Source organism: Numida meleagris, chromosome 5 (genome assembly GCF_002078875.1).
Source record: "Numida meleagris isolate 19003 breed g44 Domestic line chromosome 5, NumMel1.0, whole genome shotgun sequence".
Taxonomy (NCBI): Eukaryota; Metazoa; Chordata; class Aves; order Galliformes; family Numididae; genus Numida; species Numida meleagris.
Genome location: NC_034413.1, coordinates 11,720,174 through 11,740,229, shown reverse-complemented (window position 1 = coordinate 11,740,229; position 20,056 = coordinate 11,720,174). Strand labels below are relative to the sequence as shown.

Sequence of the window (20,056 nt, the reverse complement as noted above, 5' to 3'; positions counted from 1 at the left end):
AACAACACTCCTTAGGTGCACCACGATGTTCGCAAATGCACAGTCTCACTGGCACCACGTGTGAGACTGGACTTCTCTGGCTGTGATGGTGCTGGACATCTGGAGAAAAAAGCACTAAAATCCAAATCCATTCATTTCTCACTGACCATAGCGGAACTTGGATCAGAAAATGAAGGCTAGTTAAGAAACACTAGCAAAAAATATGTCTTATATTATAGTTGTGCAGATCTGAATATGTGACATGAATTAATCTAACTTCAAAGGATGAAACACTGTAATTACAAAGCATTGCATTGACTACAAGCATTTCCAGGCTATTATGCAAGTACGACTGAAATAATATTGTGGGTACAGGATTACTCTAGTTCCCTATTAATCCCAAAAGGAAGAAGGATGTGACTTATTTTCTCTTCCTGACAAATCATCCTAAGACATTGCTGAATCAGAAATGCTTGCAGCTTAAAATGAAATATGTAAAAAAGTTTAACTTGTATTTCTAAGTTTAAGGATGCATTAATGAGAATGTGAAACTAAATCTTATTTAAATCCCTGCATTGTTCATGAAATAAATCCTTAGATTTGGTAGTTATTTTGGAACAGACAATGAAAAGAGCTAGAAAAGGTCATTTCCACTGTTATTTGTTGCCATGCAGTCTCACCCTCAGGTTCCTGCACAGTACAGCAGTCTTCACAGCAAACATTTCAGGGGAAAATATTTCAGTTGCATAAAGGCTATAACTGTTCCCACTCCACTAAAGCCATAAAACTATTGCAACTGAACCAAAACTTGATAACAGCTTAATGGCATAGAGCAATATTTGGACTAAATTGAAGCTGATCATATCATTCCAAAGCTCTTTTCCAAGTTAAAAGGCTCTTATTTACAGTCTTTACTTACACTCAAAAGATCTGACACATTTTAACTAACCTGCCTTCCTTGTCTTCTTAACCTTGGTCCCTTTCCAAGGAAAGAGATGTCATCTGGCCACAGATGGGTTTTGATTTCCAGCAGCAGAATTAACCCACAACACAAAATCCCTTGTGTTTATTCACTGAATGATAGTGCATATCCTGAGGAGAGAGATTAGCCTATATTTCCATGATTAAACAGGTTGGGGGAACAGGCTTGAGGTACCTCTGTTACCTCATCACCCACTTGCATGAAACAAATCCCTAAATCCTATTTTACATCTTCTGGTATCAGACACCACCATTAAGCAGCATATGCCAAGGCCCACCAGTGGGTCATTACTGGTGCTCACTCAACCTCCTTATATACAGGTCACCCCTGGGGGTATCAGCTGGCAGGGTTATCTCAGCAGCTTGCTTTCACGCAAGAAAGACCACAGAGTGGGAAGACGCCCAGGCAGGTTGTTTAAGCAAGCTCAGGAGGTGCAGCAGCACATCCTCAGCTGTGGGATGCTGCAGTAAGATGAGGTGCCAAGCAGGGCAGTATCAGGCTGGGAAGATTTTTCATGGCTTTGCAGCTGCTGGCTGCCCACTGGTGGTTCTCCCATCCTCTGTCTCTATGTACCAGACCCAGCAGCCCCTTCTTCTCCCAGCCCCTAGGAGAAGGAGGTGGCTAGGGCATTGTGCAAAAGTAAATATTTATGTAGCTGGGGCCTTCCTTCCCTTGCCCTTTATTTTCTCCCCCTTCTTAAAGTGTCACAGATCAGCTGTTTTCATAATTGTGCAGGAAATGAGTTTCCCGCTGGCTGGCAGCTTAACACCCTCGTGCACTAAGGCTGCACCGCTGCTGCCTGCTCCCACATCCACCCTGGATCTGCAGGTGATAGCTTCGGCCAGAAGGGAGAAGGGACAGGGAAGCAGGCACAGAGAAGCACGACGGCTCAGCAATCCTTGTGGTACTGAGGAACACCATCGCCTGGCCCACAGGTCAGCCTAGGATCCTGGGAGCCCCCAATGCTCTGTTTATGCCACTTGGGAATAAACATCCACAACAGAATAGCACAGCTTCCTGCCTGCATGCCACTCAGGAAATTCAGGCGTATTTCAAGCTTGCAACTTTTTCTTTGTTCTTCAGACAGAGGCTTGTTCACTGGAGAGGTTGCTAAAAGGCTTATTATCTATAGGAGACTTCTCCTCCCAAGAGGAAATCTGCTAAACACAATTTGGCATTTTCTGTGTTTGCTAGAAATATTCTTCCTTCTGCTCTCAGCATCTTAGAAGTTAATGACTTAAATAGACCAGCGATGACGACACTGCCTGGTGGGAACAGGCAGCAAATGCATTTTCCTTGTACTCTGCTCCAACAGTTTTACTGCTTACCCAAGAGCTCTTCTGCATTTAGTGGGAAGAATGACATTCAGTTGCATCTCTCACTCTGACAGTGCCATAGTGAAGAAGTGAAGTCTGCCTGCCAGCCCCAGCGCCTGCCATAGGAACGTATCGGGTGTCAAACCAGGTTGCCAGCGTGTTGCTTATTCCGGGTCAGCCCCGCGCCACTCGCAGCTCTGAACATGAGAAGGAACCTGCAAGTCTGAACTTGCCAATGGTTAGGATGTAAAATCAGAAGGAATGTAATTTTCTGCTCTTTATTTAGAGGTGGCAAAACCCTGATAGAAAATGACATGGTGAAAGTGCTTAACTTCAGACCCAAGGAAATCTGAGAGCAAACATTAATTACCTCCATTCTGAGTACAAGCCTGGGGCCTGCATTAGCACCTCTGTGAATGGGAGAAGCTCAAGAGGATTAAGTTTCCCACTCTGAAGACTCACTTTCTTTTCCTCACCTATGTACTCTTGGTTTCCTCTTCCTAATTCCCATGTTATTTCCCTCTCTCTGCTACAGTCTTCCCTTTAAACAAGACTACAACTCTGCAAAAAGTTGCAGGTGGGTAGACACTGCATTGGGTTATTTCATTATAATGGAAGGGGATTGAGTATGGCAAGTCCCGTCCTGCAGTATCTCCTCACACTGCTCCTAAATATAAAGATCCCCTTATAAGTGAGAACAAACATACTCACAAGAGCCTGAAAATAGCCACACTGTGGAGCAGGAAGGTCTGCAAACATATCATAATTTAGGACATTGGCACCCAAAAAGCTTAATGAATTGAGAAAATAGAGTAGCAGAAATCACTTGTGATCAAATAGCAAATTCCCAGGTTCATTGTTTCCAAATCTCAGGAAAATATAATCACAGCCTATTTTAAGCACATGAGTACACAAATAAATCAGCTGGCCCAGCCTAAAGACAGAGTGGGATGAAAACAGATGCAAACAGAGGTCTAGACTACTACTTAGTTGTGAATCTCAGCTGGGCTCTGCTCTCCTATGTTGCCCAAGCAGCTTAACTCTGCATACGAGAAACAAGATGTGGCAGAAGAGAAACATCCAGAGGGAATCTCTAGAGCCTGTGGGACTGTAAAGGCATCATAGTCCCTGGCAAGCCTGACTCCTGCATTAAAAAGCACTTCCATTATATGGGTCATTTGTTGATGGATTGTGGGGAAAAGTCAGATTTCAACCTAAAGATGAAGACAAGCAAACCCTTATATAAAGCCACCTTCTCCCCAGCCTGTGGGTTGAATGCAGAATGCTCTCAGACTTGCTACGTACCACCCACTTTAGATTACAGACTCACAGAGTTATTTTTAAAAAGTAATTATAGTAGTAGAGGGCACACTCATCTGGAACGGCTGCCCGAGGAAACGGCGAACCCAGTGCAGCTCAAACTGCTTTAAAAGTCTATAATCGTGTTTATTTATTGCCTTTAAAAACAAGAATCAAAATCCAACTAATTTCTGAGTAAAAACGTTTGTTTATTTCCCCAAGGAATGCAGGCAGCTATACTGCACTGAAATCCTGCTCTGGTTGCAGGCAGCTATACTGCACTAACAACCTTTTTGGTTGAGCATTGAGCATTAAAAACAATCCCCATTAGCTCTGGCTTCAAGCAAATCCAAACCAAAATCTTTTCCATTCTTTGTCTGCCCTTGAAACTGTGGCTTGGTAATTACAAAACTCATCAGGAGACGCGGATGGTCTAACAGAGGCACATCATGTTCTGCATATGCTGATCTCTGCCCAGAGGTGGTTTCAGTGTGAGCAAAATACCAGCTCTTAATGCATGAGGGAGGAGAAAAGTATTCTATAGGGTTTTGCTACTCCAGAATGGGCATTGTTCTTCATTTCATTTGCTGCCTTGCAGATTTTGAATCTCTACACTGAGAAAGGACTCAGGAAAGAGTGAAAGAGTCAGAAGAAGACCAGGTGCTCACACAAAAGTCACAATCTCACTTCCCTGCTAAATTTGGGTGGGCAAGAAACCAAATCCAGACCTTCAGCTACACTGCATGCTAGGCTCTGCTCAGTGAAGGCTGAAGCCACAGAGGCCTTGGGTAGAACAGTACTTGCAACGAATGCCTGCAGCAAGGAACAGGGTCAGTGCCCAGCTTTATTAAACAACAACAACAACAAGACAACAATAAAAAGCACTTAGAACAACCCCACTCATCCACTCCATCTTCTTTTTCCTTCCTTTTGCAACAAACTCAGGCCTCAGTGGTAACAAGCCCTATTAATGCCCAAAGATCTCCAGGAGACCCAACAATGCCTTTGAAACAGGCTCAGTATGCAAAGTCCACAGCCCCCCTGCACCCAGTTATGTGAGGCTCATTACAGCTCTGGCAGTTCCTTCCTCTGAGCAGAGTGAGTGCTCTAAAAGCCAGCGGTTGTTGGCGGCTGGCTTATTTTTTTGCAGGTTCTTCAATAGGAAGCAGCCCGAGGGCATCCTATGACCTCATGCTTGACAGCCGTAAAAACTTAAACCCTAAAAATATCCCCACAGAATCTGAAGAACATAATCCTCCTGCCTGTCCCCCTCCAAACCATCAATCCTCCCGCTGCTCGCCCCAGGAACAGCCGCTTCCTTCCAGCGGTCCTCGTTTTCCCTTCAAGCCTGGAGCCGACAGGAAATCCATTCTCCTCTTGTAAGAGACAGGAGATGAATTTTCCGCAATAGCTCTCCTAGCAAAGCAGAAAATAGAAAGAAACAATAGAAACTGTTTCTCAAACAATAGGAGCTTCTGAAGAGCAGCTCGCCAGAAGCACAGCATCACCCATTTATCAGCCAGTCCTGAATAAGCCTGAGTGGAAAGCGGCCAAGGACCTGTTAGCTATCTTGGCCCAAATATAAGGTCATTTTAAAGCTGAAGGCATCCTCCCCTGTCAACAAACAGGAATGAAAACTGACAAAATCTATATTAAAAGGAAATTATATTGCACTATGGCATGGCTCCTGCAGAGCTCAAGCCCCCAGCATTCTGCACTTCAGGCCCATTCCCCGGCAGCTCCTCTGCGGTGGACTGCAGTGCTGACTTACTGCAGGTGGGTGGAAAGGGATGGAGGGGTGAGGGCCCCCTTTCTCCACCCAAGCTGCTCACAGCCTTTGAGCCTCCATCCCATACCCCCATGCCAGCACGGGTTGCAAGGGGCCAGACCCACGCTGTAAGCACATGGAGAGGGCACCAGGTTCTTTGCAGATGTTGTTCGGTGACCCCGCTCTTGCAGCGCAGATCTTTTCTGGGGGAATGCTTGCTGCCTCATGTTCAGGAAACCACGGTAGAATATCTCCACAACTTGCATTTTGCAGGTTACTTGTCATTTGTATTACTCTTGTATTATGCAGCAAGACAGACATCTGAGACTTGTCTGTGTGTGCCTATCAGACCTGCAGAGACTACACCCGTACACAAAAGGAACACTGTTTAGGATGATCTGCTTCATATTTTAATCTAAGTTGCCAGACATAATTGGATCCAAGATAACTCTATCTTATTTTTTTTTTTTTTTTAACCTTCTTTTTGACTGGTTCTGAACTGCTGCAACTCTGATCCTTTACAAGAGGGTCAGGGATTGAAAATGATGCTAAAGAGGAGATAAAATAACTTCCTAACATCTTGTTGCCCAGGCCCGGAGAACCACAGGAGTGGATAATCGAAAGTGAGAAACAAGCCTGCCATTAAATAAATATCTGTCTGCTCATGAAACCATAGAATCATTAAGGCTGGAAAAGACTAATAAGATTATCTAGTCCAGATCCCACTAAGAATTAGGACATTTCCTTTTAAACGCCCACCCAGCAATAACTACTCCAAGGGAGAAAGGAGCTGGCAAGAGGAACATCTCTGATTCCCTGCTCAGTCGGTGCATGCCTTAAATCCCCGAGTGTTCTGCCGCCGCGCGGTGGGGAGTGAAGTAGAACCCATCCCGCGTGCACTAACCACTGTGGAAATTCAGTCTCTTTGACAAAATTACACACGGCCACATCCTCATTTTGCTGATCCTGGCCTCGATTTGCACAGGTGGAACAGGAACCACAGGATCCCAAGGCCACCACAGACCCAGTTATGAGCCGAGCCCACGTGCTTTGCTGCAGCACAGAACAACCTCCGACGAAATCTCTGAACAAATGCAGCTTCTCTGCAGCCTGGGGAGAAACGAAAGGAGCCGAGCTGGAATGCACACAACCGAGAGGAAATCAACCAACGAAAACCTGTTGTCAACCTGCTCCAGCCTCTGTCCGCACTTCTTCTTCCCCAAGGAAAAGACAACATTTGAAAAGGAGGAAAAAAAAGCACAGCACCAAACCGAGACGGAGAAGCAGACATAGCCACCTGGGATGCAGTTCATCGGCAGGAGCTCTACCTCCCTGCTGCAGCCCGCGAGCGGCAGGGATGGGGGTGAGGATGGTCCCGGCTGGCGTTCGCTGCAGGTTACTTCCCGGCCTCCCGCATTGTGCAAGACGGGGAGGCTCCCGCTGTGCTCCCCAGCTGGCCCCAGCTGTCTGGGCGGTGCTGCCATCGCCTCCTGTGCCCGGGGCCGCCGCACCCGTCCTGACGCACGCATGCACGCAGGTGGGGCTGTGGCTGCCCTCGGATGGGGCTCATGCCCCTAGCGCCTGCTTGGTGTTGGGGCCGGGGAGCTGAGCCGCAGAGCCCCCAGAGAACCCTTCCAGATGGTGTTAGGGTGCTTTGCCACTCAGGAAGAAAGCATGGAGGGAACAGTGATAACAAGCCCCAAATGCAGGAGCAGAGAGGAGTAGACTTTGCCCACTCTGGCCCATGTGGTTGGCTTTGCCTGGCAGCTCCTTCATCTCTGACCCAGGTGCTCCCCAGGGAAGTCCATCAGGTCATCAGGCCGTGGCGAGTCCAGCACCATCTCATACACCACAGTGGCACTGAGCTCTGCCAGGAGCGCGCACCCCAAAAAGGCTCCTTTCCACTTTCCTCACCCTAACCAAGGGAGGAAGAAAATCTGAGTGGGAAAGAAGGGAAGCGAGAAGGAGCCTTTCCGAGAGAGGCCCCCCAGTGCTGGTGGCAGGGACCAGGTTGGCCCTTGCTGCTGCCAGACCAACCTGGTAGGGCTCCCCGCAACATCAGGGATAGGCCCTGGCTTCCCAGTGCTAAGGAAAATCAGGCAAATAGAGCAGTCCGTTTCCATTTTCAGGCAGCAGAGAAGCTGCTGGAAGGAATTTCTAACACAACCTATGCAGAAACCCCCCAGCTTTTATTATGGCTCACCTCCTGTTTGAAGTCTAAGCCCAGATCACAGGACTACCTGGGCACAAAGCACCAAGGGCCCACCCTTGGCTGTGCACAGACCCCCACGGCATGGAGCCCAAGCTCCCCCCATCCTTCGCAGGGATCCGCAGCCCAGTAGCCAGTATGAGGGGATGATTTCATGCTGTGCAGTGTGTTTTCCCCAAGGCCACACTTTGAAAGATCCCATGGTGCCATGGAACAAGAGGAGCTGACACCGCTCAAGCTTCAGCTTTGTCTCCAGATGGCTATTCCACTTAGTGCCAAGAAAAATGAGAAACAATGCAAGCCGTGCAGTCTCAGGGTCAACCATTGCAAAACTGTTAATCTTGGGGCTGCGTCGCCCAGACTCTGTCATCTATATTTGCCGCTGTATTCTCCAGAAGCACAACAGATCAGGTTTTTTCTTTCGGTTGAATTTCTTTTATTACCTCAAGATCCCTGAAATATGGGAGCACAAACCTACAAGCTCTTCTCTTTGCTGATGCAGGTAGAGAAGACATGGAGGGAGCAAAGTTTCACATCCACAATCCAAGGACTGTCCCTCAGATTTGCAGCAGAAGAGGTGATGGAGAAATCAGTGCCCTTGAGATGGGCTCAACCAGCAGTCCCACTGTTACAGTCAAGCAGCACTTTTCATCTGTGTCTTCTTACAAACTACCTTCAGTCTAGAAAGGATTTTTGCAGCAAATTTTGTTCTAACTCTTCCACAACCTCCTTCCACCTTCCCTAACAATTATCTCATACCACTGCCTTAAAAATTAAGTCATGCTCTCTGAGCACCCCACAAAAATTTTCTTCTGCCTTACTCCTTCAGTGACCGCTTTTTCAACAGCAAAAAAGGAAATCGGAGAGAAAAAAAGAAAAAAACTTAGAAGAAGATAAAATGGGAAAAGGGTAGGAAAAAGTTCTTCCTCCTTGTTATGATTAAAAAAATCAAGAAAAAATCAGGGTAGCAAAGGGAGTCTCAAAAAGTAAAACAAAACTACAAGATAATCCAGAGAACATCTTTTTCAGGACTACCTGTCACCATATAGTTGATTATTTCCTTGCTCATCTCCGTGGCTATGAAGCTATAGAGTCTTTATTACAGTGTTAGAAGGAAGGAAAATATTTGAAGAAAGAAATTGATAGAAATAAGATATACAAAAGGTGTCTAAAGGAAAGGAAACCTGTCCTTTTCCTGTTTTTGGACCCAGTATGGTGTCTCCTTGGAGGGCAAGGTTCTGAAGTCTGTTATGCTTTTCTTGTTCCTACAGGTAAAAGGCTTCCAGCAGAGTTAAATAACAAAGCTTGATTGCCCCAATAGGAAGGCACCTTGCCTAGTAATTTGCAGCAATATAACCACAACAAAACAACAGTAATGAGTGCAAAGGGGGCTATCAACTGAGTGTAAAGCAAAAATCACAATCAAAATGTAACTGGTCACCAAAGCAGTGGCCATCTGCAAGAGCTCCTTCATGTTCAAGTGGGGATGAAAACACATTGGCTCCATGTTCCTCTGCCCTCCACTGCAGCAGATGGTTTGGATATGACCACCACCCAACTCCTGCATACAGACCATGTCTGCACAGGCTGCTGTGGCTCCACTGCACTACGGATGACCTGTCAGCCAGTCCCCCACACACCTTCTTCTTTAGCAAAGAGACCTGGTTCTCCAAGCTCGGATCACGCCTTTATTTCAGGAGATCATCACGGCATCCCTGACAAGCAGGAGTGCTGATGCCCAGTAGTCACTGTGTCAGTGTCAGCTTTCTACAACAGACCTGATGGGGGGAAGTCATCAAAGCCCACAAGCTGCACAGGCGAGCCCAGAGCACTCAGCACCTGGCAAGCATAGTTACTACAGCTTGGCTGAATCAAGCCAATAATAAGCAAGCATGATCATAACATTTTCATAAAAGTAGGATTTAAGTACAAACATCTGCCCTGCTGTTTTTTAATTAAGACAGTTTACATCCAGGTATTCCTTTCAGTGGTCCACAGGTCTGACACCAGAAAAGCCATGCATATTCTAATTAAGGCAGCTAGTTTATTTAACAGTTTGACATTGTTTAACACTAGCTGAGTCACCTTGTTTCTGGATAAAGCAGCAAAGGCTTTTCAGCAGTTCAACAAGAAAGAGGCAGAGATTCTGTATCAAAAATTGAATGTGTATCACAGATATTTTAAATTAGACACAGCTGAAGTCTATTCTACTCCAGCAGCTCCTCTCTTTGGGACACTAAGTCAACCCAAATGTTTCCGAGATATAACTCTTCCTCTCAAGGACACACATCTCTCTCATGTTCTTGGAGGGTGGGAAGGGTGGGAAGTGTTATAACGGACATATGGGATGTATCTCATTCTCCACAAATATCACCCACCCATATATCAGGATATACATCACTAAGAACTGCACGCAGGCTGAGCATCTGTGACCTGGATTCAGCCAATATTTTTCTAGGACAAAGTAGAAGAAATTGGCCAGTGACGGTCAATGCAAAAGGAAAAACTGTTACCCAGAGACAGAGATTTTCCTACAGCACCTCACCTAAAGTCATTTGCTCACCTATATGATGCTTTTCATGGATCTCAAAATGATTTGCAGCAAGATAGGCAGGCAGACAGTACCCATTCTCATTGTAGAGGGATTTCACAAAGTGGTTCATCTATGAGTTTGTTGGTGGCTCAACTGGAAAGAGGCTGATCTTGGACTCCTCTTATTCCAGGTTAGAAAAAAAGGGCAACACCACCTCCCCTTGGCTGCAAAGGGTCTGGATGCAGCACAGAGAGCTGCGGAGAGCAAACCCTGATCCCTGGGGCTGCCTTCCAGAAGGCCCATGGAGGCTGCCAGGCTGCGATGCTGCCCTACCGTGGCTCCTATGCTTGCGTCACATATTTGCACTGCTGGTTTACAATTCCCTGCTTCCCTGCTAGCTCTGGAGCTGTGCTCACCACATATCAGCAGCAGATTCTCTCCCTAAACAGTGTCACAGACCACAACATGCTCCCAGAGAGGGCCAAGCTCTCCCATCGCAGCTTCCTTCTCTGGGGAAGAGCTGGGATCTCCTTTTTATAGTTAAAGGCAGAACAGACCTTTTAACAGGCTGAAATTACTCTATTTATCCTAACACTCAGTGCAGTGAGCCAAACTTTAAGCCAAAGACCAGAATCATGCAGTCAAACAATAGAGAGCTGGTCTGAGTCTGAATTTCCAAGAGCATGCTGCAGTCTGGCTCGTCGCCACCATGCCAGCCCTGCAATCACTGCTGGAAGTGTGTGTGCTTCCCCTGAGAAGAGGGCATCTATCATGTCCAGCCTCCCTCTGAAAGCTGTCAGAGAGACAGCGGCTCAGGCCAAAGAGATATTTATTTATTTTTGGCCAGTATTACAGTAATCTCCATTTGCATTTAGTCTTCTCTCAGTTTTCTTTATATCTCAGTGGCAATTCTTAACTATTCGTCCTTTATTATACAGTAACTGTGCCTGCAGAGCTGTGGCACACAGAAATGAAGACAGTGGTGTCTTTGGTCTCCAGTGGCCTCCCTGTTTCAGGCTGTGCAGTTGTAATCTGTGGGTACAGTGCCCAAGAAGCCACCAAATCCCTTTGTGCAAGAGGGCATGAGCCAGCCTGAACCTGAACAGCTGATATATAAGATCCCCCTGGGAGCCCTAAAGATCATGCCAGTTATTTTAGGAGGAAGAGGAGGCCTGGTATCACAGGGCAGCATTACAAGCTCCCAGGGAAAAGGTATTTGTAAGAACAGTCACAAAAAGTAATAAAGACTATGGCTGGGGAATTGCAAGTCCCAAATGCTCTCATTCATCTTGCTTAGGGCCTTTGCCATAACGTTACCTGGTAGAAAAGGGATGATTCTTTGCTTGGGGTCTTTCTGGCCTCCTTCAATAGGGAACTTGTCCAGAAGCTGCATCTGCAAAGGAAACAGAACAAACATCTTAGGGGGAAGGCACAGACTGGCTGCTTAGGGACACAGGATTTCTTGGTCTGTGTGTGGTTGGAAAGGATTAGCAAAGTAAAGCAACTGCAGGAATCCCTCAGCCTTGTTACAGGGGAGTCTGTACATAAAAAGGTACAATACAGCTCCCTTCAAGAAAGGGAGGGCATGTTTCTGGCAGCACACAGGAGCTGGGATGGGGCCCGGGCAGACATCTGAGCCTGGCCTTGCCGTGCTTCTAAAATTAGGCTTTCATCCTTCATTACAAACACACACCTCGTCTCTAATCCCCAGTCTGCCCAGGTTGGTGGAGACAGTTTTTTACCTGTTCCTATGACAGACCACCCACCTGGCTAAAATTGCTGCTCAGGCAACAAGGATTAAAGGTTTCATTAAAAAACACCCTATCTATCTGCTTGCTGGCAAGGCATTGCCCTCTGCCCTGGTCCATTCAGAGCATTCCTGCTTTCCTAGGAAGAAACAGATTGGTGTCAAGCACTCTTGAACACATGGTTATGGACAACCCAAGCCAGCATTTCACCCAGCTCAGTTTTGGCCCCACCAGCTCCCAGACACTGTCCACCACAATCACTTGTTTCTAACACACCTCTAAGGGCCTTTTGAGCACAGTGCCCTATTGGAGGCAACCAGCCTCTAGTCTGAGGAGCTCAAAGAAGCGCTGATGGCCACGGCCAACTTGCATGGTGGAGAGACCGCCCCACCTGTGCTTAGGGAAGCAGCACACTGACCCCATGCTCCTAAATGACCCTCATGATCTCTGGGGACACTCTTCATTCAGCATTTAACTAAAGCAACATTACATGTCCAGCAGTGAGGGTGTGCGAGTTAACAACCTTTCTGCTACTTCAACAGATTTCCTTTAAAAAAAATTTTTTTGCTAACATGGGAAAAAAAAACAGAATTTTTTTACTGTTTTTGTTCTAAGCACACAGAACCCTTCTTCTCTTCCACCGCACACTACATCTCCACCATTTTCCCCATATGGTGCAGCAAACCAGAGATCAAGAGGAAACTCGGGAGTAGAAGGAACATCTGTGCAAGAGAAAAAGTTAAAAGGTCCCACATGTTTCCCCATCAGGGAATCGGCCTGGTAAATAAATAGACTGTAGCTTTGCGGATTGTTAGCTCACTCACTTTTCTGCCTACGGAGACATGATTTTTATTGAAAATGGGAAATTTTGTTTTCTTGTAGATGGAGCTCCGGGTGTCTGAGGTCAGGAGTTCTGTTCAAAGAGAAGAAGAAGGAGGGGGGAAATCCCCACTGACTGACTTGAAGCTTCACTGCTCCTGCACTTTTAGCCAGGAAGGCAATTCTCACTTTACTACACAGAAACTGATTCAAGCTGGAACCGATACAGTCAAATTCCCATGGTTATTCTTGGAGTTAGATTAGCTTGGCTAATACAAGCTTTTTTAACCACATCAAGAGAGTCACAACGCGTATAACTTAGCGCTATTTATCTAAAGGGTGGATATCAGCAAAATAGATACAATAAACTACAGCTGGTAGAGTCTGGCTAAACTTTCCTAGACTTTTCTGCCCCAGCTCTTGCTTCCACTGGGAAGGTCTGGATGGCAGAGAGCTGGGAGTGCCGGAGGTGCTCAGGAGGTCAGCAGTACAAATCACAGGGACATGGCCTGTCCCAAAGGTAAAGTCCTCTGGAAGCATAGCAGATTTCTTATCTTCTTTGATACATGAGACAATGTCCCAGTGGACAGCACACAAGTTTGTGTGAAACTAAAAACAAGGAGTGAAGCTGCTGCTCCTTGAAGAGGCCATACATAGTTGGGCACCCATGAAGGAGAGTAACAGTCCTTTTCCAAGTTTCTGACCCCAGACAACAAGTGCTGCTGACTTGTGCCTCCTGGACCAGTCAGCTGGATCAGGCAATTGCAAATCCCCATCAAGAGTGATAGGCTTCTGTTGGACATCTGGGCGGGAGGGTCAGGATGAAACTATCTAGCATGACATAGGGAACTTAACTGAGATCCTTCAAAGGATCTGAGCAAGGACATCACAGCAGTCCAGCAATTCTGTACCTGACTCTATACCCAGTTGCTCTCATCAATACCTAAAAAGCATTCCAAGCATGTCTATGTCTGTATAAACAAATAAATATGACAAGGAAAACCTGCAACACAGACTGGAAGGTAATGGCTACCCAACAGTTCTGCAATGCAGGAAACCCTTCAGGATGCCAAAGCCCAACGAAAAGCTGAAGAAGCATGGGGCCTTCTTCAGGACTTGCCTGCACACAGTTCTGCTATTCAAAACCAGTGCAAGATCTAAAATCCTGAAAAAGCAGGATTCTGTGGCCTTTCACCCTCAGCAAGAGCGCAAAGCAGAAGACAACAAAGAGATGGGCTTAGGGGGGAAAAATTCAGAAACAGGCCTGAATGAAACATCCCAAATCATAGAATAGTTTGAGTTGGAAGGGATGCTTAAAGGTCATCTAGTCCAACTCCCCTGCAACGAACAGGGCTGAGCCAATGAAACTCCTCCTGGTAGTTACAGCACTTTCCCCATGTAGATAACTAACAGCCAAAGACCAATAAACAGATTTTCAATTCGCTTAGTTAGATACCTGCAGAGCATCTGAAAGTTAAAAATTCTTCCTGACAAATGGTTTCCCATGAAAGGAAACGATTATTATTATTACTGCAAATATACATACAATTAATAAAAAAACATATCCTTCACTTAATCATAGAATCATTTGAGTTGGAAGAGACCTTTAAAGGCCAGCTAGTCCAACTCCCTTGCAGTGAAAAAGGACACCCACAGCTCCACCAGGTGCTCAGAGCCCTGTCCAGCCTGACCTTGGGCGTCTCCGGGACAGACATCCACTACCTCTCTGGGCAGCCTGTGCTGGTGCCTTACCTCCCTTATTGGAAAACATTTCTTCCTTATATCTAGTCTAAAGCTCCTTCACTTAAGTCCCAGGCTATTCTGCTCAGACACGGGCAATCTCCATAAAATATCACTTGCATATTTGATACACAACATTTAAATTAGGATACACAATTCACTGTATAAGAAAGTCACTCTGTCCCTCAGACTAAAACCATCCCAGGGTGAAGGGAAGAAGGGCAGTCTGGATGTGGAGGCTTCCCAAAGGATGCAGTTAGGGCTGTAGCTGGCTTCGGGCAGACACGTGCAAGTGGGCAATGCATTTTCAGCAAACCTGTGGGAGCTTATACTTTGTTTGTCTGCTTACAAGTATTAGTACATGAACCCTACCATGACGGAGCCTCCAATTGTATGACCAATGCGATGAGCAGAAAGAAATCTGTTAGCACATCCCTGTGTCACAGGGTGGGGGATCCGTTTGGAAACAGGGAGGGTATATGGAAAGCGGGAAATGAGCTTCCCACCCATTCAGGCAGCTTGTCTGGAATCAGGCTGAACAAACACACCCCATTCCTGCTTCTGGCACAACAGATGTGCGTCCACAAATAATTCATCACCAAAACCACGTCCCCAGGTTTTCTGTCCCCAAATTACTCTGGGTTTGCCAACAGTTTTCCTAAGTTTGTTCTCTGTAGAGTCCTGCCTTGTGCTCTGAGCAGCTTTGTTCTTGCTTCTGCATTAGATTTTTAGTAGATCATCTATAACGCCTGTGATCCAGATTACTACTTTCTGACAGCAACTGATAATGCAATTAATGACATTAAAAATCAAGGGAATCACTTGTGTGAGTTACTACTAATTAAAATGGGAGCAGGCTTAGAGCACTGTCCTACTCCACTCCTTACTACTTACACAGAACTATGAAATCATTTGACTTGCAAGAATGGAAGAGGAAAAGGATTTTAGTGGCCTTTTTGTTGAAGTCCCAGCTCCTGGAAGTCAGCAATTGTTTGAGAATCACTGTTCACTGTAAATAACAACGAAAACCAACTAGCTTTTACAGTGCCAAGCATAAATTTGCAAATGTGATCCAATTCATTCTTAAAAGGCTCAGAAACTGAAAGGCAGCTAACACATTCTCCATGCTTTTGGTATAAATGTAGGGAGCTCTGGAAGCTGACTCACATATTTGATTTGTATGGGAAATGAGAGAGATGCAGCCAGTGTCCTAACTCACAGCTAAGCTGTTCATCTCTTCTGCTTCAGATCACCTCTGCCAAAGAAGGTGAATACACAGTGAAGAAGGAGATGCTCCTGCCAACAAGAACTTTGGCCCAGCAGTCACCAGCTGATGGCATCTGTGATCACTTCCCATCAGTTCTCCTGTGAAAATTAGATTCAGCTCCCTATCAGCCTCATGATGGTACCACCTGATTAGAAATCTAACAAAGAAAAACAAACACCCTTTGAGATGCTAAGAGTAAGATCTCTGAGGATGAGAAGCCAAGCAACTTCCTGATAATTATTTACTTACTGTCTTTTATTTGCCTTGATTAAACTTTCACAAAACAACATTTCCTTCCCTTTTAGATAAAAGGACTGAAAGCACCTGAGTCTAAGGGGTGATATCTCTTCTACAAGAAATCCAATTTTCACTCTGCTGTAAGCCAGCCAGCGTGGGGGACATGAACATACCAACTGTTTAACAGCCTGATCCTGCAACATTTGCCAGTGGGACCTTTGTTCCTGATTTGGTCTTGATGTTTTGGGAGTGTGTGACCAAATCCACCTCCCTGAAGCTAACCCATTAGGACAGTTACCAGATCTCCATGTATATTGTACACTATGGACTCAAGCTGGAGTTTCCTGCTGGGCTGTTAATTCCTCCCCTTCCTTCCCGGCAGCAGTTTTAATTCTCCTTCAGTTAAAAGAGTGATGTTCTCCACACCTCTTAAAATGAGCAAATTAGGACACCCACATAATCTCTTATCAGAATGCGTATCTTGCTGATTCCTTTCAAGTGGATGTAGGATTGCCTTGTGCACAGATAAGATCAAAGTCCTCCAGGGGGTCAGTGCTCCAATCATAGGAGATTTATTTTAACACAGAGAGACCCCGAGAATGACTTTCATCCGTACCCCTTACTTTGGCAAGCAAAACAATGTCCAGAGCTGCAAATAGATGCAGAACTCCAACCTTTTGCAGAGATGTGGGGCGTCTCTCTCTCCACAGTGCCTAATCTACTTTTGTCCCAGAGAAATAGCAAGCAGATGACAAACAAACCACAGCCATGAGACTGAGAACAGCACACTTCTGACAAGGTGGCCCCAAAACCACATTGAGTTTGCCACCTTAGTTGCAGTCACTCCAGTGATCCCAAGGTTATAACTCTTCCTACACTGCATGTGAAGAGGTGTATCAGCTTCCCACTTCCCAAGTGCTCATCAGAAAACGTGTTTTTCATTAAAAATAAGGCAAGGCAACAATAACTTTAACTTAGTCACTGTTTGACTTGAAAGGTAAAGTACTTGAGGACAGGTAGGCACCAGGCACCCAGGGTGACCTCTCAGGGACCTCTTCTCTTGTGTCTTATCTGAGCTCAATTATAGTTCCAAGAAGGAGGGGCAGAGGAGAGGAGGCATCAGTACAAGAATAGCATTGTGTGCACCCTTCTGTTAGAAGGATACAAAAGAAACCAGGAAAACAAAGCAATGCTGCTACCAGAGATCTACAACTGGAGGTAGTGAAATTCACACGCTCACCAGGATGGATTCGGGGCATCTGCAAACCAAAAAAGCTTGAAAGATCCTGATGTAGATAACAAAAGCTTAGATGAGGAGAGAGAAAGATATCAGAATATAATAAGTTACCAATTAAGCCCAGAGAAGTAGAAGCAATTTCCTTTGCTTCTGAAGTTTGAAAACTCGCCATGTTGTTTGCTGACATAACCATTGGTTACAGCACCATCAGCTACATTTTGAGTTACACATGATACGATCCGTAAGAAAGGGAAAAGCTAGAATCAGGTTGAATCCTGCCATCTGCCAGAGTTTTCTCACGGATAAACCTCTGTAGCTCTATCCCTGCTTTTGCAGCTGCAAAATATGAGAAAGATCTCAGGAAGATAACAGGAGATTTAATCAAGAGCCATCAAACACTCAGCCTTATTCCGCAGAGCAGAAGTCAGAGGCTGCATCTAAAGGAATTGTACTCATTCAAAATCAGCAAGACAAAAGTAAATGGAAGAAGTATTATCAGTGGTTTTCAGATACGGTTATCCTCCATTTGTGGACTTGCCCTTCTATAGTATATTCCAAATTCTGGTTAACCAGAGCAACCAAGGGGGGATCTTTGACTTAAGGAAGATTGTTAGCAACCAATTCCAACAAATGGATCTCATGCTATTAGGTAACATACCAGCATTTAAATGGATCCCTAGGCCTGTCTGCAGGTGAAAACAAGCAGGAATGCGGACAACATGTGAGCCAGGTGCCCCAGATTCACCTTCTATTTGCCTGTTCAGAGAAGATCATTTCTTCAGTGTTTTGATTTTGGGACAGCTTTTCCGCTAAGGTTCATCAATAGAGCATCCACGATATAAGTGGAAAGAGCAGATTTACCCAGCTCAGGATGTATCTGCTGAGATCAACAAAAGAAGCACATGCATGATGGAGAATAAAACTGCTGCCTTGGGGGCAGGTCTTTCTCTAGGGTACAGCTCTTGAAGGGTTTCCCTTGGATGTGGGTCACACAGAACTTTTTCTTCTTCCTCCTCTGCTTCACCTTCTCACAGGAACAACAAACCAATCTGCTCTCACAGACACAAGACAGCAGGAGGTCTGGCTAACTCCCACCCCTCCAGAAACAGAATTTAAACAGAGCTGCTTCTGAGCACAGCATCAAATCAAGAAAGTTTGCAGAAGACTTGGAGATCATTGGGTGAGGGCATGAAATGGTGCAGCCCATCTGCTAGCCACTCTCGTGTATAACTGATATCTTATGCAGCAGGAGGAGGTGAAACTCCATCTCTTCTAAAAGCAGTAACCCGTTCCATAATGCAGCAGGAATAATTGCATCAGGCAGCCAGTGACGCTGACTCTCTCCTGGTGTTACATGATGCCACAGTGTGCGAGAGAAGTGCATTAATTCAGTCCCTGAGAAGCAGCAGCAACTGGCTTCCCTTTTATTTTGAAAGCAAAAAGGAAAAAATTAAAGCAAATGCCATACGGATAACCGGCTGACATGCCTGACAATTACAGCATTATAGGACATGTTCTGAATTAAATATAGTGCAATCCGTGAGAAAGTCAAACAAAAGCAGGAAAACGCATATAAAATAAAGAGAACAGACATTTAAAGCATGGTGTAATCCCCAAAGGGAAAATGCCTCTCTCAGGTCTGAAAATTTCCACCAGAAATCTTGGAAATCTTACAAGCCCTTCAGTATCCAACTAAAACAGCCAGGGGAGGAGAAGGGGAGGATGCAGGGAGTGGGGGCGTTTCCCCAACATAATCCATCAAAAGAGGGAATGCTGTTTCCCAGCTGAGACATTTGGCATTTTTCTTAAAGAAAGCCTTCTCTAAGGGCTCCACAAAACGAGCCTGGCGTTTGTGGCTAACGCAGACTGGCAAAACATTCGGAGGTGCTGGTTTGGGATGACAGAGGCTCTTGGTGCATCTCTGAAGAGCTTCTCAGAAAGCCCCCAGTGTCCCTTCACAGAGCAGCTATTGATGTGTCCTGCCAGAAGCATTTTGTTTCCCCAGTGCTAAATTAGTCTGGCCTCATCTGACTTAACTGCACTGGAAGATGCTTAGACAAAGGCTACTTCATACTTTTCCATCATCCATGGTGGTTCTACATCCCGTGTTACTCCACTATCCACAGTGCATTTGCCCCGGTGACATCCCTGGGAAGTAAGACCATACCATAATGCCTGTTTTGTAGGGAGAAAAGTAAAGACGAATGCTGCAGTTACATGGCAAAGCAAGGTCATGGGGAGATGTCAGAGACATGCTGATGCTATACTCCAGCAAGTCCTAATTTTAGGAGGCAGCGCAAACATTTTGCCTTTTTTCAGGAGCTGGCACATCCAGAGATAGCCCATGTATACAGGCTGCACCATCTGGGCATGTCCTAAACAGCTCACTGCAGGTCATGGCAAAAATCCAGAGTAGAGAGAGAGGAGCTGACCATATCTGTAGGGCACCTTCCCCTTCCTGAGCTTTTTAGGAGTGAAATTAATCCTTACCCCTGCACCCAGCAGATCTGCAGCACAGGCAGCAACATCCAGGAGAGGAGCACCAAACAGAGGGGACTGCAGCATCCCCACTCATCTGCTGAGCTCACACTGATTTCACCCCAGGGCTGGAGCATCACATCCACAGTGGATAGCAATGCCCTGTTCTGCCCTTACTGCTCTCGCATTAAGATGTAAGAGCTGATGTCACCCGTGTTTTAAGACAGTACTGCTCATCCAGACAGACCCATTTAAACAAATCAATTTTGTTGCAACCAACACAAAGCCTCTCAAACCCCATTTATATGCTAGATTGTAGCTGACTGTGCAACACAGAGTCCATCCTCAGTGAAATTTCAGCTGCTCACACAGCAGTGATGACCATTTTGATTAAACCTGCTTAAAACAACCCCTTGGTTTATTTGGTAGAATTTTGTGAGTCTG

At 45.7% G+C, this 20,056-nt stretch overlaps 1 protein-coding gene across 4 annotated transcripts in view; it reads right to left on the bottom strand.

Moving 5' to 3' along the window:
* The window catches only part of SH3PXD2A (SH3 and PX domains 2A), a 232,194-nt gene that overhangs the window by 152,708 nt on the left and 59,430 nt on the right, over positions 1–20,056 (bottom strand). For all 4 annotated transcript variants that reach the window (XM_021399630.1, XM_021399629.1, XM_021399631.1 and 1 more), the window contains exon 3: positions 11,404–11,479. In XM_021399630.1, coding sequence (XP_021255305.1) covers positions 11,404–11,479 — 76 coding nt within the window. The remainder of the gene's footprint in view (positions 1–11,403; positions 11,480–20,056) is intronic.